Source organism: Chrysemys picta, chromosome 3 (genome assembly GCF_011386835.1).
Source record: "Chrysemys picta bellii isolate R12L10 chromosome 3, ASM1138683v2, whole genome shotgun sequence".
NCBI classification, from domain to species: Eukaryota; Metazoa; Chordata; order Testudines; family Emydidae; genus Chrysemys; species Chrysemys picta.
In genome coordinates, this window is record NC_088793.1 from 168,142,354 (window position 1) to 168,168,236 (window position 25,883).

The 25,883-nt window shown below is 41.7% G+C and overlaps 1 protein-coding gene across 5 annotated transcripts in view; it reads left to right on the forward strand.

Moving 5' to 3' along the window:
• Nucleotides 1-23,053, forward strand: part of KCNH1 (potassium voltage-gated channel subfamily H member 1) — a 330,953-nt gene extending 307,900 nt beyond the window's left edge. For 4 of the 5 annotated variants that reach the window (XM_065589522.1, XM_065589524.1, XM_065589523.1 and 1 more), the window contains one exon: nt 16,531-20,576. In XM_065589522.1, the coding sequence (XP_065445594.1) occupies nt 16,531-17,373 (843 nt within the window). In that variant the 3' untranslated portion in view covers nt 17,374-20,576. Of the gene's footprint in view, nt 1-16,530; nt 20,577-20,997 lie in introns of those variants that run through there. The other variant, XR_010599908.1, reaches the window with a different exon arrangement.
• Nucleotides 23,054-25,883: the final 2,830 nt, after the last annotated feature.

Genomic DNA, 25,883 nt, shown 5'->3' on the forward strand with positions numbered 1-25,883 from the left:
AGAATACTACCATGTTATTTGCAGCTAACACTAAGGAAGAACTGCCAAGTCCTGGCACTGCCTATGTGTGCTATAGAGGTGGGAGGGTGGGAAGCTGGGTGGAGTTAGTATAGTCATAGATCCATGGCTAACTAAGAACTTCACAACTGTCAGTATGCTACACACTGTGGTGATACAGGGCTGTATTCAAAGCCCAATGAAGTCAATGGGAGACTTTCTACTGATTTCAGTGGGTCTTGGATCAGGCCCTCAAAGCCACGGTGGAAGGAGAATTTGGATCCTCCTGCTTCAAAATAATAGTTCCCCTCCACTTGAGAGAGAGACTCTCCATTAGTTGTTAACCGTCTGGGATCTGACACACTGTTGAACAGTTCTGATTCCATCCAGTGGAGGGCTGTGTATACAGACCCAATAGCCAGTTTATTACAATATCAAATATTGTCAATGGAGCACTGCTGCTGATGTTGGCAAATGTGAAGTAACTTCCTCTCCTTGATACCTGAAAGTTGGATGATTAATCACATCAACAAAATGAACATACTTGTGCTGATCTTTGAGGCTGGCTATGTGTTTGATTAAGTTTAGGTAAAATTTCCCAGATTACAGTGTCTGTGTCTATGAAAGATATGCAGTCTTTTTGTAGCCTTGTCAATCCCAGGATATTAGGAGGCAAGGTGGGTCTGTAAAATATATGTTCACGCATGGAAAGTGGGTTGTATAGAATTTAACTTAATAAAAAAAATGACTGACCAGCATCTAAGTTCTGCTCCATATGCAGTTCTAAGATTTCAGCCGCAAAACTTGAATTTCCTACAGTATTGTGCATTCATTTAAATACAGCCAACTCTCACCAAGTTTAGAAAAATTGACCTGCCCACCCCTTTCATTTATCTCCTTGTGTGAAATGTTGGATGGAGTGATAAAACAACAAACTCCCAGATCCTAAGTACAACAGGGTAACGGTGTGCAAAACAGTCTTTCTGCCTCCATCTGGACATAGGATTTGAGTTATTTCATTCAAACTGGACCAGCTGCAAAGCCATGCCAAGGCTACTTACTGAATGTTTCACACGAATGGCTATATCACACTCTCTCCCCCTAGATGTAGTTCCTATTTGTGCATGTGCAGACCAGGGCACAATGGTGGTATATCTGGCTCTCTTCAAGTAAATGTCTGAACAGGCTGTTTTGTCAGAGGTTCAGCTCTCAAAGCCCTTACTCAGATTTTCCTCTGAGTTTTACTTCAGCAATACACTACTTCCGTGGGCTGCAATGGAATGTTTCCTCAATATGGACTGAGTAAATACTTCAGGATATGTCCCCTATGATTATTTAAAGAGAAGAAAACAGCAGATAGATGTTAATATCTTGAAAATTAGATCAGACTGGGAATCACCAAGATTCTAGGAATTCCATTAACGAGAGGATATCTGTTTCTCTTTTAATAATGTAGGCCCTGATCATGCAAAGAGTTATGCATGTACTTAGCGTTACTTACTATGAGTAGTCCCACTGAAAATTAGGTATGTACCAAGCCTTTGCAGGACTGTGGCCACATGATTGGCCATTTCTCCCCTACCATCATGAAGTCTGATGTTGCTGATTACTTGCTTTCTGTCAAATGGGGGACATTGAGGAGCTAATCTAAGTAAATCTCTGGCTATCTTGTCCAATGGGAAGGACTGAGGTAGACTGAACTACTCAAAATTCCCTATTGTTCAGAGCACCACTGGGACAGATTTTGACTTCTGTTATACAAAAGTAAGTCCATGGATGTCAATGGAGTTATTCTGGACTAGATTTACACCAGTGTAACAGAGATCAGAATCTGGTTCATTATCTTTCTTCTGTCCATAAAGCACCACGTACAATACCTTCACTGTCTGAATAGAGAAAAAAGTGTTACACCAATAAAGAAAGAACATAGCAAAGCCAAAGGACTCACTCTTTCTTGGATCTTGCCACTCAAGAAGAAAAAAAAGCGTTGACAAAATGTTTTGCAGGTGAAAGGATTGAGTATGACATTTTAGTCCTGGCTAAAATAAAGACAAGGTGATGAGGTAATATCTTTCACTGGACCAACTTCTGTTGGGGAAAGAGACAAGCCTTCAAGCTACACAGGCTCAAAAGCTTGTCTCTTTCACCAGCAGAAGTTGGCCCTGTGAAAGATATTACCTCACCACCTTGTGTCTCTAGAATCCTTGTACCAACATAGCTACAACAACACTGAAAAGTGGCTAGAATAAATCATTCATGGTGGTCTAACATTTTTTGAGGAGGAAGGGAATAGAGCCTCTAAAGCTAAACTCCTCCAGTCATTTTTTTTTACCCTTGAACAAAAAAATGCAGATTATGAATATGAGGAAATTGAGGATCTTACCTATTTTTTCATTACAAACTCTCTCTCTCTCCCACTTCACTTGCCTTGTTGTACTAGATTATAGTGGCTGAGGTATAGTAACATCATTCGGTATATTTCTTATCTGGATTATTGCTCATGTGTTGTTGCAGTTTTAGGGACTAATCCTACCCTTCTTGGAGTCAGGAGGTGTTTGGCCTTTGCCTTCAGTGAGAGCCAAATTGGACCCTTAAACTATTTCTAAATGGGTTAATTGTCTTAAGATAACATATGGGCATTCATGAAGTACGCCAGCAATTATTATTGCAACTGTTTGGTCGGCTGCTTTTCTTCTCCTCTCAGATCAGCCCCTTGTGACAGGGTCCCTGGGTTGCAACCTGGATGGTGGAACCACTGAGCCCTCCAAACTTACCAACCTGGGCTGCCTCTCACACTGTGATGCTGATATCAAGCTGCAAGCCTCTGACAGGCACTGCACATACCCAGACATCCACAGGCAGGGACACACCCAACCGAGTTACATGAATGATCTCCCAGCCACTCATAAACCAGCAATAGGGAGGTTCAGCCAGTTCCCCCCAGTGCCCCAGTATTGCACACCAGACCTGTACGGTCTTGAACTGGTCAGAAGCCTGGCCAGTCTAAGCTCATTATCCAGTTCGCCTCTTCTTCATAGGAAAGTGGACATGTACCAGCCTTTGTAATCTGAGCTGAGATTCCCCCAAACACTTTGACCAAAACACACTGTTTTAGGTAAAATATAAAACAGGTTTATTAACTACAGAAAGATAGATGTTAAGTGATTATAAGTAGCAGGCATAGAGCTCAAAGTTGGTTACTTAAGAAATAAAAATAAATTCACAGTCTAAATTCTACAAACTAAGCAGGATTTGAATCAAGCAGTGACTCGCTCTGACAGATGGTACAAGCAGGTTACAGATCCTCAATCCACAGGCTGGGACTACCTTCCAGCCTGGCACCAAAATTCCCCCGTTCAAAGTCTTTGTCTTCAAGATGTGCTTCCAGGTGTTGAGATGGGGGGAGGAAGGCCAATTGATGTCACTCTCCCTCTTTTATACTTTCTTCCAGCTGCTAGAAAGATCCTTGCTGTGGCGTGGGCGGTCAGGGCAGTCCCCATTTCGTACCTGCCTTCTCTAAGGAGTCTCAGGGATAGTGGATTCTTTCCTTGATGGGCCATCAGCACTGTCTGGCCGTCCCTTGTTGTAACTGAAACACTGGCTTGTGGACATTCCCAACCTCATACCATATTTCAATAAGGCATATAGCAATATTTCATAATTTCCCATACAATGTTAGTACCTACAATTCAACAGGATATTAATGTTCAGCAGATCAAGACTTTTAAAATGATACCTCACCAGGTATACTTTGTACAAAACATATAATATCATAACGGTGAACATGGGGGTTCCGGGGTGCTACTCTGAGGTGCAGAGTGCTACACCCTTCCAAGCTGTATCCAGATAGGAATTTTTCTGTCTTTCCCTTGAAACTCATTAACTAGTCCTTGAAAAGTTTTTTCCTTTGTTAATTTCCCCACTGCGTGTAAATAAAAGGTCTGCTTTTGTTATTGCTCTTGCAGTGTGGATGTAGGAAAGAGTCACGGATTTCTGATTTCTGAAATAATTTAGAGGATTGCTGAGTCTGTCAAGGGGAATACAGGGCTTTGTTAAAGCCAGACTGTTATTCTTCAGTGGTTCTTTCAGTAATTAACTGCAGGTATTTACTGAGCTTCATAAATCTGATATTTCTCTTGATTTGCTAGACAGGAATGTTGTTTGTTCTTGGTATAATCCATACATGAAAACTTTTTCCCTTTTCCCCTCCCCTGCTGATCATTTGATCTGTGATATTCCACTAAAATGTGAAAGAAAAATAAAATTGGGGAAAAATAAGTTAAGTTGAACCCAATATTACTTTCCAAAGTTCGTTCTTGTTTACTGGCATCTACTCTGCTTCTTGGACTGGGGCAGTCTTTTGTTTGGGAAAGAAATTTATACTTAGTCCAGCATTGGGATGGGAAGAGTAACTATGGAGCAGAGAGCTGGCCAGTGGAAGTGGTTGAAGGACAAGTTTTTTTTTTTTTTTTAAAGGATCATATGTTTGGTTAAACCATCTACGTACCCTATGTGGGTGTGCGGGCTTTGCCACTGCTATGTGGGGTGGAAGAAGATGGTGTCTGGGAAATAATTTTAACATCTCCAAAGCTTTAGTTAGAATAGAAATAAGATCTGAAATTAAGTTCTGAACTTTGTGGCTTTGCTCATAAAATTTGCTCATCAGTAAAAAGTTGTCATTATCATGTTTAAAACTGTTCCCGTCATGGTAGTGTGTAACTGCCCATGACACTTTGGCTGAGATTTTCAGAAGTAAATGCCGAAAGCTGGATTCCTAAAGATAACATTTGAAAAAGTGCCTAAAGGAGTTAGAAGCACAAGTCCCTTTGAAAGTTGTACTCCCAGGTGCTGTGCTGAGGCTTTTAAATAAGTGGCCTGATTTTGAAAATTGCTATACACCTCACATTTCCTAGTGACTTTAATAGGAATCATTGGGCATTCAACATTTTTGAGAATCAGATACTTTGTTAAGGGCCTAAATATGAAATTAGGCTCCTAACACCATTTTTGAAAAGCCTTTATCTCTCAGGGTACATCTACGCTGCAAAGAAAAACCCACAGCACCACATCTAAGAGGTCAGGTCAATTGACTTGGGCTTGCAGGGCTTGGGCTTGGGCTGAGGGCCTAAAAGTAGCAGTGCAGACATTTCCTCTTGGGCTGGAACCAGGCTCTGAAAGTATGTCTACACTGCAATAAAAAAACCCCAGCTGGCCCGTGCCAGCTGACTCAGGCTTGGGTCTGTTTAATTGAGGTGTAGATGTTTGAGCTCTGGGACCCTGGTTCCAGCCTGAACCCAGATGTCTTCATGGCAATTAAACAGCCCCATAGCCCAAGCCCTGTGAGCCCCACCCCAGCCAGGAGTGTTAATTATATGTAGACACACCCTGAGGGCCTTCAGAGGCCAAGCTGGAATGTTTACACTTAGGGCATGGATATACTTTCAGATGTAGAGTGCTGTGAGTGAAACCAGCCCTCAGAGACTGCAGCAGGGAAAGCACTGCTGTGTGTTCACACTGTCAGCTGCAAGCGCAGTGGCGTGGCCACATTTGCGGCACTTGCAGCGGCATTGGGAGCGGTGCATTATGGCCAGCTATCCCACAGAGACCTCTTCTCATTCTGGTGCTGTAGCTTTTGGGAAGGGGGTGGCGAGGTGCAGGGCATTCTGGGTCCTGTTCCAATGCCCCGTGATGCATCGCTTCGCATCCCAGCAATCCCAGTGCTTCCATCCACATTTGGCGCCATCTTTCAACGTTTTTTCTACTGCGCGCTGTGTCTTCCCTTTTGGTCTGTGGGAATGGATCCTGAACTTGTGAGGAATATGATGATGGGTCTCACTAGCACGTCACAAATTGCAGTTGAGTTACTCCTTAAGCTACAAAGTGACAGTGAGGAGTCCGACGATGATGTTGACTCGCATAATGCGTATAACACGAGATTGCTTGTGGCATTCACAGACATGCTCACTACAGTGGAACACCGCTTTTGGGCTCGGGAGACAATCACTGAGTGGTGGGATCACATCGTCATGCAAGTCTGGTATGATGAGCAGTGGCTGCAGAACTTTCGGATGAGGAAAGCCACATTCATGGGACTGTGTGATGAGCTTGCCCCCACCCTGCAGCGCAAGGACACAAGATTGAGAACTGCCCTGCTGGTGGAGAAGTGGATGGCTATTGCAATCTGGAAGCTGGCAACTCCAGACAGCTACCAATCGGTCACTAACCAGTTTGGAGTGGGAAAGTCAGCCATTGGAATTCGTGTTGTTGCAAGTTTGCAGGGCTATTAATCGCATCCTGCTCAGAAGAACTGAGACTCTGGGCAACATGCGTGACATTGTGGCTGGCTTTGCACAAATGGATTTCCCTAACTGCGGAGGGGTGATAGATGGGATGCATATTCCAATTCTGGCACCAGCCCACCTAGTCTCCGAGTACATAAATCGGAAGGGGGATTTCTCTATGGTTCTCCAGGTGCTTGTGGATCACCGTGGGCGTTTCATGGACATTAACGCAGGCTGGTCCGGAAAGGTGCATGATGCATGCATCTTTTGGAACACAGGCCTGTTCAGGAAGCTGCAAGCTGGGACTGTCTTCCCAGGCCAGAAGATAACCGTAGGGGAAGTCGAAATGCTCATTGTGATCCTTGGAGACCCCGCTTACCCTTTAATGCTGTGGCTCATGAAACCCTACACAGGGAGCCTTGACAGCAGCAAGGAGTGGTTCAACAATAGGCTGAGTCGGTGCAGAATTACTGTTGAGTGTGCTTTTGGCCGTTTAGAGGGCCGCTGGCGCTGTCTGTATCGGAAGCTGGACCTGGCCGATGACAACATCCCCACGGTTATAGCCGTGTGTTGTACCCTCCATAACATTTGTGAAGGGAAGGGTTAAAGCTTCACTCAGGCATGGACCATGGAAGTTCAACACCTGGAGGCTGAATTTGAACAGCCAGAGACCAGGGCTATTAGAGGGGCTCAGTGTGCGGCAGTAAGGATTAGGGATGCCTTGAGGGAGCAATTTGAGGCTGAAAGCCACCAGTAGGGTTTGGTGCCCTGCACAGGAGTGAAGTGCAGTGGTTCCAATGCTAGTAGGCATCTGTGTTTGCTACGTATGATGCACTGACTTGCAGTGCCTGTTGCTTTCCTGGGCTACAGTATCTTTTACTTAATGCAATAAAGAATGTTTTCAAAGTCAAAAAATTCATTTATGAAAAGAGACACAACTGCTTGGGAAACAGAAAGGGCATGACACATCTGTGCTGTGTGGGAGGAGGGAAGGGAGTGGGGTGGGGTGGGGACAATCACAGATTTGCGTATGTCCTTTTATCATACTCAGCCTTCCTGTCTGGAGAGCCGTGCAACGAGTGCTGCACTTCAGGCTGGCTAAAATGAGTGCAGTGGGTCGTAGTTTGCAGGGATTGGAGGCAGCTGGTGGCGATAAGAAACTGGATGTTGGGGGAAGTGGGTTGGCAGTGACATGGGGGCACAAGGGAAAGAGTTTTGGGACAAGGGCTGCAGGGGGGTGGGTGGGCGCGGATGTGCTCCATCTGCATTGCTACGAGTGCTTGTATCTAGTCTATTTTTCCCCATGGACCCCTCTAATGCACCCCTCTGAGATATAGGCTGATGGATCTATACTATGGCTGATGAACTGGGCATACCCCTTGCATGTCTTTCACCTGCTTCTTAAATGCTTTGATCAGTAGTAAAATAGTTATCAATGCCAACATTTAAATGATCATAATTAGATATTTTTGTTTACAGTGTTGTAGCCGTGTTGGTCCTGGGATATTAGAGAGACAAGGGGGGTGAGGTAATCGCTTTTATTGGACTTTGTCTCCATAATAGGACATGTCAATAAAAGCCTTATTGAAATGACTGGAGGCAGTACACCCCTCTGAGCTATTTTTTCAGGCTCTCAGCACACTCAGCCTGACATCACTGTGATAGTGATGCTCCTGGCTGATTTGAAGATTTTTTTTGCAACTATTAAGAGGCAGAAACTTATTTTTAAATGGAAGGTGAGATTCTGGAACGTGAGATGGCAGCTCAACGAGATGGAGCTATATTGTACACCTAGGTGATCCCAATTAGAGTCTTGCACACACCCCTTACATGACCTCTGAATTCAGCCCTCTATTTCTTCATGAGCTAATATCAATTTGAGCCCTTTTCATAGGATATTTTTCCTCTCCTTATCTTCACCCTCTCTCTTTGCACACTCCCCCCCCCTTCTTTCCTCTCATCGAGTGCCCCAATATAGCCTTGGAAGGAGTTAAGGAGCTACCGCTGCAAACCTTTCTCCCATATTAACTCTGTGCTTCAGCGCCTGAAGAGGATGCTGTGCTACAGCCGTGCCTATACTTTTATGTTCGAGGTATAAATAACGCATATAACTGGTGCAGCTATTGCTCACCTTTATAATGGCTTCAGTCTCTGAGTAGAGAGTGAAATTATGTTTCAGAAGATTGCTAGTGAGTACAAGCTAAGCGATACCCCCAGAGAGGAATATGTTTCAAGGTAGTGATGAGGCGGGCCCTGTGCAGCACGAGTGTAAGAACCCTCCTAGAGTCTTTGCCCATTGTTCCGAAATATGTTTTAGTTCGACACGTGTAAAGCTCTGCTTTGGTTAAAATCAGTATCTCTAACTGATTCCATAAAAAAATGCTATAAAAACATCAAGTGTTTTCCTTCTCATACTCAACAAAAGCCACTTCCAGGTCTCTCAGACTCGCATTGCTTGTGTGCCTAGGCTCATGAATGTCAAGGTAAGTTTAACGTTTGAGCCTCTCTGGGATGCTTCCAATATTGTTTCTCCACCATTATCATTTTTAGTAAGACTATTCCTGAAGCCAATATGGTCCCTATTCATTGAATCCATATATTTCCATTTTCACTCACACTTTCCTGCCTGGCTACTTACTATGCAACATGGTCTGATCAGCACCTATTCACGATGAGAGAACTTTGGGACCACATACCATTCCAGGACATTTAACTGAACCCCAGCAATTTTAATGGAAAACTGTGACAGGTTGGATCACAGAACCCGCCCTGGGAGCTGCCACCTGATGTGCCAAGACTACTTCTACCCCTGCTTTCCCTTCCAGCTCAGGACTCCAGCACCCTATCTTGCTGAGCCAGACACTCCCGTCTGCTCCAACACAGACCCAGGGTCTGAATTACGTGCCCCAAAGCTGCAGGTTTACCTGAAAGCAGCTTACAGAAGTGTTCCTGTCTTTAACACTCAGATACCCAACTCCCAGTGGGGTCTAAACCCAAATAAATCCGTTTTACCCTGTATAAAGCTTATGCAGGGTCAACTCATAAATTGTTCGCCCTCTATAACACTGATAGAGAGAGATGCACAGTTGTTTGCTCCCCCAGGTATTAATACATACTCTGAGTTAATTAATAAGGAAAAAGTGATTTTATTAAATAGAGAAAGTAGGATTTAAGTGGTTCCAAGTAGTAACAGACAGAACAAAGTAAGTCACCAAGCAAAATAAAATAAAATTTGCAAATCTGTGTCTAATCAAACTGAATACAGATAATCTCACCCTCAGAGATGCTTCAGTACGTTTTTTCCTCTTCCAGGCCTGGGCACAATGCTTTCCCCTGGTACAGCTCTTGTTCCAGCTCAGGTGGTAACTAGGAGATTCTTCATGTTGGCTCCTCTCTCTCCTTTGTTCTGTTCCACCCCTTTATATATCTTTTGCATAAGGCGGGAACCCTTTGTCCCTCTGGGATTCCAGGTTAAAGATGGATTCCAGTTCAGGTGACATGATCACATGTCACTGCAAGACTTCATTACCCACTTGCCAGCACACACATATACAGGAAGACTCACAGGTAAAACACAGCCATTTGCAGACAATGGTCCTAGTTAATGGGAGTCATCAAGATTCCAAACCACCATTAATGGCCCACACTTTACATAATTACAAGAGGCCCTCAGAGTTATATTTTATATTTTTAGTTTCAGGTACAAGAGTGGTACATTTATACAAATAGGATGATCACACTCAGTAGATTATAAGCTTTGTAATGATACCTTACAAGAGACCTTTTGCATGAAGCATATTTCAGTTACATTATATTCACTTATTATTAAATTTTATAAAACCATATAGACTGCACAATGTCCCCAAAACCACTTATGGACTGGGAATAATGGGGAGTAGGAAGAACCCCAGTGGTAGTTCAGACTGGTCTTCCTATCAAGCACATTCTACTTACCCTCTTTTTCCTGTGTAATGAGAGAGCTCTCTGAGATTCCTTCCTTAAAATGACAATCTCAGACTTCCTTTGGGTCCATTCAGTGAGCACTTAGCTTTTCAAGCTGTGCAAACGTATTGATCGTCTCCTATCTGAAAGATCCTACCAAGTCTATATTCCAGGCCATAGTGTTTTAATAGAAGAGTTCCTCATGCTATTCAGTGGAGGGCTTTTTGTTTTGTTTTGTGATTCGATGAATCAAGGTGCAGTAAGCATGGTACAGCATTAAGATGTGAAACACTGCGGGAATTCTACAGGGTGTTTGAACAACCTCAGGATTGGGTTAAATTATGTGTAAAGTGTATCAAGCTGCAGACTAGACTGGTAACAGAATTAAACATCAAATTTAAATCAGTTCTGTACCGCCAGTGGACCAGTTTAAGATAAGAATTTCTTAATTCTGAGACCAATAATTTGAAAATATGATCTACCCACTGCAGCAATTCTCACTTGCAATATTAACTTGTAGCATTTTAAATTATTGTAACTTTAAAATCCTACAAGGATTTCTCTTTCTCAGAAGGACCAATTAACTGCTCATTAAGAAGACAAATAAACTTATTTTGAGTTGAGGCCCATTTCCAAAAGTGACATAGGCACGAGGAGCCTAAATCCCATTGACTTGCAAGAGACCTAGGCCCCTAAGTGAAAATGGAACACTTAGTACTTGTAAGTGTTAAACAAGTGTCCCCTTGTAAGTACTTGTAAGTGTTAAACAGTGTGTTGATGATGGAAAATAATCAGAGACATGGAAATAATCTTATATGAGGGCAGTTTGAAAAGAGTCTCACTGTTTAGAAAGGAGACTAAAATGGGACCTAGATGATAGTGAGCAATAGAGAGAAAAATCAGGCTTCCCTAGCTGCTATTTCCCTTCACTCAAGGGACAAGTAGACATTCAATGTAACTGAAAAGCAGCAAATTTACAACTCATAAAAGGAAATACTTTTTACATAGTGCAGCTCATTGCCACAAGATATCATTGAGGCCAAGAACTTAGTAGGAGTCTACAAAGGATGACGTATGTATATGGATAATGAGAACATCCAGAATAACATTAGCCAGGACGATTTTTTATAAGGAATATATCTCTCTATATCGTGAAAGTGGTTTGAGCATTGGCCTGCTAAACCCAGGATTGTGAGTTCAGTCCTTGAGGGGTCCATTTAGGGATCTGGGGCAAAAATCTGCCTTGGGGATTGATCCTGCTTTGAGCAGGGGGTTGGACTAGATGACCTCCTGAGGTCCCTTCCAACCCTGATATTCTATGATTCTATGACATTCAGTGGGAGTCGGGCACCTACCTGCCAATAAGATCACATGGTTACACAGTAAGACAAGTATTTACCTTGACTGCACTGTTAAATATTTTTTGCTTCTTTTGCTTCATTTCCTCCTTCTCATTTCTTACACATGAGATGTCAGAAGTGACATCTGAATGAGCTGCAACAGGCATGTAGAGGATGTTTAAAGCACAGTGGGCTCCCTGGAAGCAAGCACCCTTGTGCAAGGAGAGAAAAAGGGGATATTGAGGCATTTGTCACTGGTATTGCAGCCTTGTTTCATGAAAACTCATATTCATTGATGCAGACTTTGAAATATAATTTTAAAAGCATTTTTGGCCAGCTTTTCTGCTGATGTGTATTGGATTTGATCCGTTGACATCCAGGGAGCTATGCTGATTGGCACCAGCTGAGGACCCAGGCCATATTGTTTGGAAAAAAAAAACCCACCTAGCTGCCCGTTGTAAAGCTTTGACTGCAGAAGAGCAGTTTTAAAATACACCATCACTTTGGTTCACTGCTCTCTCTTTTACGTATATTTCTGAAGTTGCGCTGTTTGTTAATCTTAATGTCCTATCAGTAGTGATGGAACAGAGATGTTACCAGAGTAGCGAGTTGTAGGGTTATCAAGGTGTGACTAACGGTGCTTCAGGTACGACAAGCACATCCCTCTGGTGGACTCAAATGGACGATGATGGAAGGGGGCTAGACTCTTGGAACACATCAAGCACAACTCTGTGCTTTGCTTTCATTTCAATGAGCAAAATGTAGCACTTCTCTCTATTCTCTGTTTAACTCAACAGACCAGATTGCGGCCAACCCCACATAGGTGCACAAGAGGGGTTGGAAAGAGCACACGGAGGAGCCTACGCCATCCATCCTTTTGTAGAGCCCAGCCTGAAATCCAGCGGGCAGTGCAAAGTGTGCACACATCTAATGCCAGCAGCAGCACTCGAGTCCCCAAAGGACCATGACCTTGGCTTTCCTTCCATAGTGGCAGCTGCTGCAGGGGAGTGGGATAGTTTAGTCCCGTTGCTCTCTATAAATGGGGGCTAGAGCTCTTTGTTCCAGTGCGTGCTCCTGCAGAGCCCCTAGCGGCATTCAGGCCGGGGCAGCTGGATTGCTTCCAGGACCAGCTTCTGCTGAGCAGCTGTTCCACACTCCCCCATCCCCAGTTTACGCACCATCTAACCCAAAGTGTAGGTTGGTCACTGATTTAGCAGCATGCCCTTTTTTAATTGGAGCATAGGATTTCATACAGCTGGTCTCTCTAGTTAAGTAGCCTGCCTCGTGCTATTGGCAGTAACCTGTTGTTTTAGGCTGAAATCCTTGCTATCCATCAAGAAAACTGTGCAATACTGTACAGGTATCTAGGGATGGAGCATCTGCCTTGGCACTGTGGTACTTCGCTTGCAGACAGGAGTATGAGATTTGATCAGCCTTCAAAGCAATTACAATAATCTCCTTTTAGTTAAGCAAAAATGCTAAATCTTCCAACATATGGATGTGATGTTTCCACTATAATTCGTTGTGAATGATAGCAAAATCAATACAGCAAGCAATGTAGCATTTTTAGAGCCTGAAATATAGGGCTGGGGGTTGCTGCTAGGAACCACAATACAAGTTTGCTCATTACACCCAGTCTATTCTAGAGTATCATTTGTCGTTTCAGTTAGTTAACTAGCTAATATGCATGTCGCTGTGTTACACACTTGATAAGACAACTCTATAAAAGTACCTTTCCCTTTTCCACTAAGGAATTAATGCAAAATTTTAGAAAAAAAAAAGCTGAAATAAAAATGACCTCTTTTTCCAGATCTTGCATCTTCCTTTAGACCTCATATACTCTCTGTCTGTCTGTCCATCTTCCTCTTTGCCTCAGAATTGATCAGAAAACAATCCACCCAAAACAGCTATTTGTATTTGTTTCTTTGTAAACAGTTGAATCTCCCCTTTAAAACAAACACAAACAAAACCCCCAAATGCAGCCCTGTAAAGCCTCTTTCATTCCCACTTCTCTTTGCACAGTTACCATAAAACTTCAGTGGAGTCAAACTATTCAGTAAGGAGCAGCCGTGAGAAAGCACAGCATTGGAAAAGCTGCCAGAGCAACGGATATATTGTGACATGTATTTGTGCATCGTTCTTACAAATTTAAAAAGGAGAATCTCACTTCTTACCCACGCCTTCAGCTAAAAGAGCCAGCACACCAGCCTAAGGGGGAGTCCCCAGACAAACACATTTCGGGTTTGATTCTGCACAGAAGGGGTGCGGGGTACTGCACAGATATGTCATCAAAAGCTGATGAACAGGGCGGGGAGTCCAGGGGATCTGATTTTACATTAATGAGAGTGCTGCTGTGTGGCTGCCTGGTAGCTAGAGAAACACCTAAGAAGTAACCTGAAGAAGAGCTCTGTGTAAGCTCCAAAGCTTGTCTCTCTCACCAACAGAAGTTGGTCCCATAAAGGATATTGCCTCACCCACCTTGCCTCTCGCAGATGGAAACAGTTAGCGAGGCGCTTGATTACGATAATGGGGATGAGCTCATGCATAAGCCGATGTCTCAGACAATCCCATTCTTTACACGTGTCCCCACCCGTTTCACCATGTGCTTTTCAGAGTACAGGACTAGGTGTGCATTGGGGCTTGAGACTCTCTACCACACCGTGCGGAGAACTGTGCCAGTGGCCACATTTTCAAGAGTTCAGCACTCAACAGGTCCCATTTAGGTACCTAAATGAAAAACAAGGGGAACTGCGGGGTACTGACCACTCTTGAAAACCTTCCCCACAGTGTCCACCTTATTGGACCTGTTCATAATTTCCAGTCACTCTTGTACTGAAGGCCAGCAGCCTGGCATACCTTTCCTGCGCAGCATGCAAGAACGTGCACAAACGCAGATTTGGACATACTGCTGCTTCCCAGAACTCTCACCAGCTGATTCTGCACCTGAGTGCATGACCTACTAGTAGCAGCTTCAGTCAGATCTTACTGTCAAATTGAATTACAATGTCCAGGCGTAAACAGTTTGAGGCCCTCCCGGTTGGCGGGAACAGCAGGCTGATGTCAAGCTCTCCCAACAGTTGATAGCCCCCCTAGTTGTAGTTGTGATTGCAGCCCACTTCTCATCACCCATTTCTCTGTGTACATTCTGCACTTGTGAGGAATAGGTATGTGCTGAACCAGTATAAGTCAGGTTTAAACTGATCTCAGAGCATCCATGTGCCAAGTTAAATCAGTTTAGCTAAATTGGTTTCATGTATCACCTTCAGTTAAACTGGTGCAACTTTTGTCTGTGGACAAGCCCTTATTTTGGAGCATTGTATTAATTATTTATTCCGACTGGGTGTCATGCCTCTTCTTTTGCAAATTAGACTCCTTCGTCTGAGTTTCCTAATTATTGCCATTTCCTGAAAGGATACTGTCAAACACTTTGTCATTCTTAGTTTATGTTTAGACTCCCCTTTAAAGCTTGAAAATAAAATGTCCTTTCCTACTAATTTCGTCCTTTCCTATTTGGCAAACGTTCCATGTGTCTCCCACCACTGACTTCCTCTCCTTTCTAAATACCCAGCAACTAACGCAACTCTTTATTTGCATGCCTGCATTGCACTGAGGAGAATGTCAAGGAGCTTAAGAGCTAGCAGACCAAGCACAAAACATTACCATTGGGTGTTGTGAGAAAACAGTGCCGTTTTTGATTCTGTAATAGAAATTCCTCTGTGACAGAGGGGTGGGTTTGTTTAATCAGTTTCAATTCATATTTAGAACCTCAGGGATATTTTCTCCTGTATTACAATAACTTTAGACTGGGTTTTTTTAAGGAACCTAAGGGGATTGGCACCCCACTCCCTTGATTTTCAGTGAGAGCTGGGTACTTAACTCTTGTAGTTGGTCTCTTTGAAAACTTCAGCCTTAATGTACATCACATTTTGGAATTGAACTACTTGAATACCAGATTTGAGTGCACCCTGTTTTCTTGTTTGGAAAATACCAACAGTGATAAAGAGTCTACTGTTATTGAAGGGAATATTCTTCCTGTGAGCAGTATGGGACCATCCATTAGTAGTGTAAGTTTGAGCAACCTCTAGACCAGGGCTGGGGCTGGCACAGATCAGCCCATAGGATCAAGAAGTTGTTGTTAGTAGAGGTGGTCAAAAAACGGGATAACTTTTTATGAAAAATGTGTCCCTTTTTTAGTCAAAAATATTTCAAATTTTGAAGTTTTTCCAACTAGCTCTAATAATTAGCTCCCTGGCAGCTCCCACCATTCCAATGAGCAGAGCAGACTCAGAGAGAATCATTCTACTATTTTGTACATCTACTCAAATGCCTTTTATCCTCCAGAGTAACTTATCAACCTTTATCTCATACAACACGTGTAACAAGAAAAGGAAGCAAGAGGGAAAACAATTTCAGTAAAGTACCTCAGAGACTACAGTAAATGAGCATTGATATGAGTTAATCTTGGTCGTACAAACCACTTAGCTGGCCGAGTTGCACTAAAACAATTACAAAGTTCACATGATGTGCAGTAAGTGAGCTCAAGGATGAGTAGGCGGAAAAACATAAGAATGGCTATTTTAATAGTGAAAAATGAGTACACTGATAAACCCCAAGACCCAGCAGTAATAATCCATGTTAGAATGGAATGACTGTGATTATTATAGTTACATTTAGTGACACCATCTCATCTCGCCTCTCAGAACTGAAAAGATTATTTTCCAGTACCTTTGTTTGGAGCCATATAATGGATGTAGCATGCTTCTAAATATCAAGATAGCCCACATTATACACAACATAAGCCACCCTAGGTATTGAGCAGTAACATTAACATAAATGTGTGTCGCTGCTGTAGTTAGCAGCAGTTTGCTTCTAATAATGTTAACAGAGATCACGCTTCTCTACTTCCCTTTCCTCCCCACAGTGACCTTTATGTAATTCATAACAGTGTGAAATATGTTTCTTCTCTGCAGATTGTGTTCCGGAAGATCAGTGATGTCAAACGGGAAGAAGAAGAGAGGATGAAAAGGAAGAATGAAGCGCCTCTGATTCTACCACCAGACCACCCGGTCCGTCGGCTGTTTCAAAGATTCAGGCAACAGAAAGAAGCCCGGCTAGCGGCAGAAAGGGGGAGGGATCCAGATGACCTGGATGTGGAAAAGGGCAACATCCTTGCAGAGCACTCTCGCACTATTGTGAAAGCTAGTATTGTAACGGTAAGGGAGAGCCCTGCAACCCCTGGTTCGTACCAGTCTGCTTCAACATCCGGTGTGCCTGATCATGCCAAATTGCAGGCCCCTACGTCAGACTATGCAGGGTGCAAAGTGTCCGGTGACTACCCAAGACGCAAAGGCTGGGCCAAATTCAAAGATGCTTGCGGAAAGGGGGAAGACTGGAACAAAGTATCCAAAGCAGAATCCATGGAGACTTTACCAGAAAGAACTAAAACTTCAGGAGAGACTACACTGAAGAAGACAGACTCTTGTGATAGTGGCATTACAAAAAGTGACTTGCGCTTGGATAATGTTGGGGAGACAAGGAGCCCTCAGGACCGAAGTCCTGTCCTTACAGAGGTCAAGCATTCTTTTTACCCTATCCCAGAACAGACTCTTCAGGCTACCATGCTGGAAGTAAAACATGAGCTGAAAGAGGACATCAAGGCTTTAAACACAAAAATGAGCAGTATAGAAAAACAGCTTGCGGAGATACTAAGGATATTAACCTCAAGAAGAAGCTCTCAGTCACCACAGGAGCTGTTTGAAATATCAAGGCCCCAGTCTCCAGAATCAGAAAAGGACATTTTTGGAGCAAGCTGAGATGTTTCTTTTTTAAAAAACAAAAAACCACACAAATAAACACCACCCCCCAACCATTTTAAATTTAGCCTTTCTTGATGAAAACCAGTGAGGGACCAGTTCATTAAGCATGTTCCCTGTTTCTAAAAAAAGGTACGGTAACAGGAATTGCAACCTCATGTCAAGATGGCAGCTGACACTGAAGTCTTTTTGACAGCAAGGGTACAGTTTATAAAGTTCTTTTCATCTCCTTCATTGGTGCATCTTTTTTTCCCCCCTACCCTTATGATATTTGGATAATTATTTTTAAAACAGCAGCCATTCCTGCAAGCATTAGGTAACCTCATAGAGGTTTTTGGAGCATGCCTTAGGTAACCAGCTCAGTTTTTGTATAGATACATAAGGACTTGCCAGGGTGCTTAAATTCTCTAGCAATTTTTTTTTTGTCTGATGCTGTCTTGATCGAGTGTACATGTTAAATGTCACAGTATATTTTCCTACTGCAATGATAATGTGATATGTGGGAGGTTTATACGGTTTCTTTTCAAAAGAAATATGCACTACTTAATTTCCAAAGGTATCTGTGGGTGGTATTATATATTAATACTTGAGGAAAAAACCTGAAACTTCCTACATTTCATTTCAAATCTAGCACATGATGTTAAAGTAATTGTAGTGGGCAAAACCCTCAGATAGCCACTGTACTGAAGATGAGGTCCTCCACACCCCCGACAGCAGGGATACTGGATTCTCAAAAACTAACCATTTATAAAGATGCCCTTATACATTGTTAGTTTTGCTTTCCGATACCTAATTTTTTTTACATAAACTCCAGAGGACAATTAAAGAGCTGTGCATGAACTATGCTTGAACATGGTGCTTCTTAGAATATGAAGCATTGCAATGTATCAGTGTCATTGTCCCATTCACCAGGTTTCCAGTCTATTATGAAAATATACTGTGCCATTGATGGTTCTAGTTAGAATTAGCCTTCAGACGTTTCTATTTTGCTACTGTTCTTTGTTCATAGTCAAAGGCTCTCACAAGGCTTTTTAAGAATTTAGATTGTTGGAATTCTGTTTTCTCTCAACATCTAGTTATTGTACTTATGCTAACCTAGCTAGAACTTCAATGGAAATGGTAAATAAAAGGACCATGCTTAGTATATGCAAGTGTCAAGGGATGCCCCCAACCAAAAAAGAAATCTGCTTCTTAAAGGACTGTTTCCAAACCTTATGTTTTCATAATGCTAGTGGATGTAGATACAAGCACTTTACCAAAGCTAGTAAATAGCATTTAGTAATCATTAGCTAAGGTAGTTTAGCCAGCATCCTGGCCTTGATAGATAGGGATACTGTTACAGTAAACACTCTAGCATTGTATTTAACAGTGCTTTAGGGATCTAACGTGTGATATAACATTTTCTGGTCTTTCAGTCTGATAGACAAGGGGTCTTTCCACTGAGAGGGGTAGTGACTTTTGATCATTTACCTTTTGACAATACAAACTTACTTCCAAAGGAGGTGTGATTGTTGTTTAAGGTTTGTTTCACATTAGATAATGGGGTTGCAAGGGAAAACAAGCCATTTGAAAGGGTTCCTGGTGACACACTGTCTGTAAATATTGCTGTTAATTGCAGTATTCTTGAGAAGCAGCTGTGTGGGAACAATTCTTTAGGTTAGTAAAGAATAAAAACATATCAGTGACTCTCACATAGAAGCACAGGTGCCATTTTGCTCACTTTATTTAGGACTCCATGGTTAGCTTTCTCTAGTGCTAATTGGTGTCTGTCATGTACCAAAGACATACAGTATTAAGGAAAACTTGATTTGAACAAAGAAACTCACTGTATGTTTGCAGACCTATTGTAACTGCTGCTCTATAGCTAATTTACAAGTAATAACTATGTTGTGATTAGCAAAATAAACCCAAACACATGCACTTTTCAGTTCCAGACCATTAAGTGACTTTTCATAGACTCTAAAATCAATATATCCATTAAAGCCTATGGGATATTTAAGTCATATTAATTATTAAAGCCTAAATCACACTCTTTGAGACAATGAATTATTAATTTATATTGGTATTTAGGGGCCTGAAAGTCCCAACAAATTCTTTGGCCCCAGGTAAGAGTTTAATTTCTAAACCCGTTCTAACTGGGATTAGTTCATCTTCCAAACACTAGTTTTTCTGGATAAATTTTTCAAAAATGCCTAATTCCCATTGAAAATCAAAGGGACTTCGGCACTCCTGAAAATTTTACCCATCCATCTTCCACTGGAAAATATAATACCCAGGTTTCTAGTTGGTGGGCTAGGAGGAAACTATACAGCCTTCTAGTAGGTGGCTGCTTCCAGAAGTACTACAGTATAGGTACAGGAGAGTTAGAGACATAATCACAGTTATCTGGCCCTGCCTAGCTCGTATCTGATTCAGTCTGCTCAGTAAGCCACATGACGTTTGTGTAGGTCTCTCAGGGAAACTTTAGTGAATATTTTGGTGTTGGTGTTGCTGTTGCTGAGTGCCTAACGTTGGAATGGCAGGGCTAGAACTCAATAGCTCTATGATTACGGTACCTCCAGCATGGGAGGTCAAACAAAACTAACAAGGATCTGCACTTCTTGTGGCTAAATTACTACTGTCTGAGGTCCTCCACTTGTGTATTACACAGTCATAGAACCACAAGCTCTATACTAACTGGTGTTTGAAGAACAGAACCCACCTGTAGCATTCTCTGGCTTGTGAAGACATCACGAGTTATAATGTGCTTTAGAATTATGGTTAACATTTAATGACTGTATGGGCCAAATGTAGCTTTGTTACACTCATGTAAATCCAGAGTAGCGCCCCTTCAAGTATCAACTTCAAGTCAGCACCGAAGTAAGTGGATGTACTCCAGATTTGCACGGCTGTAACTGAGATCAGACGCTGGCCCATTAAGGCTGTGTGAACCATCAGCTGCTCAGACTAGTTGGAGGATATAGTTACAGTCCTCAGTGATTCCCATACATTGTAAGAGCAGCTTAAAAAAAGTGTTTGTTTAGGACCGCACTCAGTTTTTGGATACACATACACACAGGCCTCCCATTGGGCTGTGAAGTCAACAAAACTTATACGTTCCTGAAGAGAAATCAAGGCTCTGAATTGTTATTTCTTGTTCTTTGATTTTGTTTCGCTCTGCTGCCTTATGTATTACATAAACTTTTGTGATTTTTTGTCTTTCAAATTATTTTAAAATGTCCTCATTTTATTCATCTTAGAAATGGATGAATCCTACATATCGAATTCTATTAACCACCAAACCTTTGTAAATGCTATAAAAACAATGTTCACTCTCTTTTGGCATAGTGCGGCTGCAGTTTTACAACTTGCTGAATAGTCTTCATGTCAGCAGAAAGCCGTTTCACACTTGATTTTTTACTTTAAAGTTGTAATTAGGTTGAAAATGGGATGCAGGTAGTTCAGATAAAGTAATAATGTGTTTTGGTTTAAATGGCAGGTTTTAAGCGTCAGTACTTAAATTACGTAAATTACCCTAGGCATTACATGATTTAAAAAAAATCTCTGTTCAGATACATTTACTTCTGTCTGATATTGCATGTATGCTGTTATAAACATTATTCTTGCTTTAAATTTCATTCACAGTGCTGTCCCGCTTTCCAGAGAACATCAAGTTTAACATCTTCGAAGGTGATGTTCTACTTCTACAGTACTTCACTTTAATGAGCCGAAAGAGCTATTTGCTGTGAATATCCTGGTGATTTTTTTTTTTAAACAGTGTTGATAAGTTTGTGGAACAACTTAAAACACGATTTTTGTCTTTACTATATAAATTTCAGTGTATATGATAACATGTATACATACATACATACACATACATATTATATATATGTATGTATAGATAAGTCTATGGATTGTATATCAGTCAAATAACAGCACATCCTTCATTTAATGATAAAGGTTCAAGAAGGGAACATAAGTTTTCCCCAGCAGGTATCCATTGAAATGTTCTAGTCTGGTATGTTTCTATTGATCATTAACCTTTTCAGGCCACAGCGGTTCTTTGGTTTCTCTGCTAGGCCTAAAGTTTATTAACCTGACTAGCTTATGATACTATGATTGCGATGGGATCTGGCAAACATTGTGACAGCCAGAAATTGGAAACACACACGAGGTTCAAAAACACGTTGGCATAATTGCTGAGAAGCTGGTTCATAAGCCACAGCTTGTTGCCATTCACTGTATTGTATCTCTAAAGCAAAGTTGATCTAGTACTGGTTCTTGTGGTTTCTCCCCGAGGATGGAGTCCAGAATAAATGTGTTCTTTTTTTGGTACCAGGTGCTGTCTCAAAGGTGCTGAGAATACTATACTTACCCTGGGGCAAAGTGTCTTTCAATGACTTGAGTCTTAAACATTTCTTGTCACTGCACCTCTATTTTCTTATCCTGGCACTAGGGGTAGAAATGCACTTGCCATGTTGGCCTCTGAATTCTTGACTTCGACACAGAGGAAGCCAGTAGCCGAAGGCTCTCTCCTGTGAGTGTATAGGCAATAACAAAGTCTGTATTTCATCTGTACTTCTGAGTAATAAAGACAAACATCTCAAAGAATGCCCCACTAATTCAATGTGAGGTACAGTAAGTACTGAGGTTTACTGTACTCTTGTTCTAGACCACATTGTTGTGGTGAACATTGATTCAATTAATTTAAAAATAAAGCTTCTTGCAATAAAACATTCAACACTTAGCCTTAAGACCCTTCATAAGTGAGTTCAAACTGTGATTCAGTTCTGTAGTGTTTACAGTGTTGTCTAAATATAAAGCACTTTGATTAGCTTTCTAAGTCTAATGGAAGTCACTTGTAGGTAATTACTTATTGCCGCCTTATTAGTTAAATAAATTACTCCAGCAGCCCTTTCCCCCAAACAAAACATCATTGTCTAAACACTTTTGTATATCAGGGAGCTGACACATCTATTGCTGAAGTGTTTGTGTTTAGGTGGTGGTTTTGGGTTTTTTTTACAGTTCAATAAAGCTGATGTGACTTTACCGCAGCTGTTATTTGTTTCAAACTGATTGAGTGTTGTGTAAACACGTCTGATGTGTAATCCCAGAGCGTCTCTGTAACTGGATTTAAATGCCCAATGTTAATGAAGTAACTTGGGGTTTTCATGAAACTGCTGTGAAAAACTGGTGACTTTATTTTTTTGGTCTTATTCCCACTGAATACATCACTAAAGTAGGAAAAGAATCACTTTAGCTGTAGAGGGGAAGTTCAATAATCTTGTATCAGGATTAACTGCTATATAAAGAAATATGACTTTTTCTAATGAATGTGCTATATTACTGTACTACATAGAATCAATATTTGTACATCTGTTGGAAATCTGTCTGCGTTTAAATATTTAGCCACCACTGCATGGACACTTTATTGATACGCAGTTATGCAGTTGCTCTGGCGCTTTTAAATGTATTTCACTTGTTTTCATCTCTTCAGAAACCCACTCTCTTGGGTTTTTTTCTTTGCATTTGTCACTTTGTTCAATCAAGCATGAATTAAAAAAAAAAAAAAAAGGAGTAGATACTATTTTTGTGGTCAGCAGAGACGCTGCCAGTAGATATACTGTATATCTCCTGTTTTGGAATGTTCAAATACAGTTGCAGTCACCTACATTAATATTCCCTTATCAACATTTTTAAACAAGCACAAATACTATTTGTAAAAAAAAAAGTTTAATTTTATTTATTATAGTAATAAACTATTTTATACATTATAACTGTCTGTGTGTGTTTTATATTTGCATGGAGAAATGACAAGGGATAATTTGCCAAACATTTTGGCTAGATTTCTTCTTTTGTTGTTGTTGTTAGGTAGCTGATTACAATGTGTTCATCTTGATATATTTTTGGCATCTGCTATAGAATCTAGAATACCAGTTTTAGTCAATTGTGTTACAGCTCATACAGATTATATAAAAGCTAAGTATTATTATTTTGGTTAATAAAAAAACCTGAGTAATTTGATTTCAGTTGGTTGTGCACCATTAAATCCTACAGTCAATTGAATAGTTCCAGGGTCATTGTAAATGGAACTCGGATAATTTTAAAATAAACAACCAACCTGAGGTCCTAGGTGGCTGCGTGGAGTAGGGATGGAACATTAAGGATACGTCTATACTTACCTGCTGGTTCGGCGGCAAGCAATTGATCTTCTGGGATCGATTTATCGCGTCTTGTCTAGATACGATAAATCGATCCCGGAAGTGCTCACCGTCGACGCTGGTAATCCTGCTCCGCAAGAGGAGTAGGCGGAGTCGACGGGGGAGCCTACTTGCCGCGTGTGGACTTAAGTACCTTTAAGTTCGAACTAAGATACTTCGACTTCAGCTACGTTATTCACGTTCGAACTGGGGGCTTAGTGTGGACCAGCCCTAAGACTATCGTTTATCCAGCTTGCGATGAAGTCACTAGTAATGGAGAATCATTCCCATCTGAAGACTGGTTGGTGGCCTATTTTAAATGAGCTGGTGGACTCAGATGCCAGAGGATGAGTATCCTTGTAGACTTACGCATATTGCATTTGTTGTTGCCATATCTAGGTATATCTTACAAGAATGTAAAACATTTGCTTCTAATAATTAGCATGGGTCAAACACACCATGCCCCCGCTCCCCCCACCCACTGATGAAAAAACTACCCAGGCTCTGGCTTCAAATTAAGAAGCCAAAGTGAACACATGCATCTTGTAATGCAGTCTAAAAAATGCCAAGGTTGAGAGCATTCCCCAAGACAAAGTGAATTCCAGATGTCCTGCCTGGCTCGAGGAGGTCAATCCTGGATTGAGGTTCATGAGGAGGCACCCATACCATGACTATTATTATTACAATTGGCTATAATTAACACCCTTGTTGGCTGTCTCAGCAGAGAGACTGAGGGCCAAACATTCAAGGAGACTGAATAACCGTTTTCAGTCTAGAAGTAGTCCTTGCAGGTCAGGCTTGAGGCATATTGCTGGAGTAGTGTGGGGAAGCTTGTATTGCTTCTGCTCTTGGTGAACAGCACCCTGACTGTGGATAAGGAGAGGGTTTTGGTCTCCAGGACTGTCAGCCTGGATTCCTTGTTTCGACCCTGTGACCTGCAACCCCATTCCTGTTTTTCATTTTGTGTCCCCTGTAATCAATTAATTTCTGGGTTTTGAGGCTTATCCCCCATATGACGGGGTCGGCCTTTTGTTGTTGTTCTGGTTGGTTCAGCCCACCTGCCAGGATTTAAGTCGACTGGTAATGTTCATCAGCACTGTTACTCTTACGCTTTTATAATTACACTCTTGTGTATCTTTCCACTCTTGTTAATCCCACAGTGAAAAATCCTGTCATATTTTCAAACTCAAGATGCTGAATTGCAGCATCTTTTTCAATGTCCACCATGACAAATTGCGAGCAGGCAGGTGCAACATGCTAGTCCTTAAGCTGAGATACAAAATGAAAGAACCTGTGTGGCTAGCTGTAACCACTGCTCCAAAGGTTATTTGCCCAGAGATATACCTGTATTTCCAAAGATGCTTTAGAATACTGCATCTGTGCTCAAATACGCTGGAATGGGGCCATGTGTTCTCCAGAAGTGGGATGCTCTGTGCTTACAGACTGCCATCAATAACAAGTATAGCTGTGGCAGATTTTACACACATGTGCAAGATGGAATGACCAGTTCCCGGCAGCCTCCTGAGCTGCGTAGTCAATAAGGAGCTCTGTGCCTTTGCCATAAATAATTTTACACAGATTTTATCTAATCATGGACATGTCAATCTCAGTACTATATAAGACTAGTACTATTAAATTCTATTGGGCCAACCTACCTGCAGGAATATTTGTTACCGTCACACCTATCACAGAGCTTGAGGCCAGTGGGGGGAGGGGTACCCTTTCTGAGAACAAGAGGAGAGCTTTTCTCACTGTGGAATCTGCAGTTTTGCACAACTCTGCCACTCAGTCAGTGACATCCTGCCAGGCAAGGTGAAAGCTTTGGTCTCCAGAGTAATTTGACATTAGTGGGTTGTTGGATGTTGTTGATACTCTGGTGATGGGGTGTTAATGCCATATTTTGGCTCTTAGTTTACTTTGGCAGCATTCAGGGTCCCATGTTTTTCTGCATCAATGTACTATTATTAGATGTAAAGTCCATGGAAACAGCATGGGGATTTGTGACATTTTGCAGAACAAATGAACCCATAAAACAATTCATTTTTGCTGAGTCACCCATGTGCAGTAGCAGTAGTTTTTACCTGAATATGTCCACCCAAGTTACTAACAGAACTGCAAAAAAAAAAAAAAAAGCCTTCATTGTCTTAAACCTCAGAACAATATGAACTAAAGAACTTCTGAACATTGGGTAGGTACAGTAAGAGAGAACACACTGTATGAAACAGAAAGGACTGCAGCACTTTGAGAACACATGGTACCTCTCTCAGCGAAGGGAAGGTTCTCTGGTTTATGCACTGAGGCATGTCTCCTAAGATGTCGGATGTCTGAGCT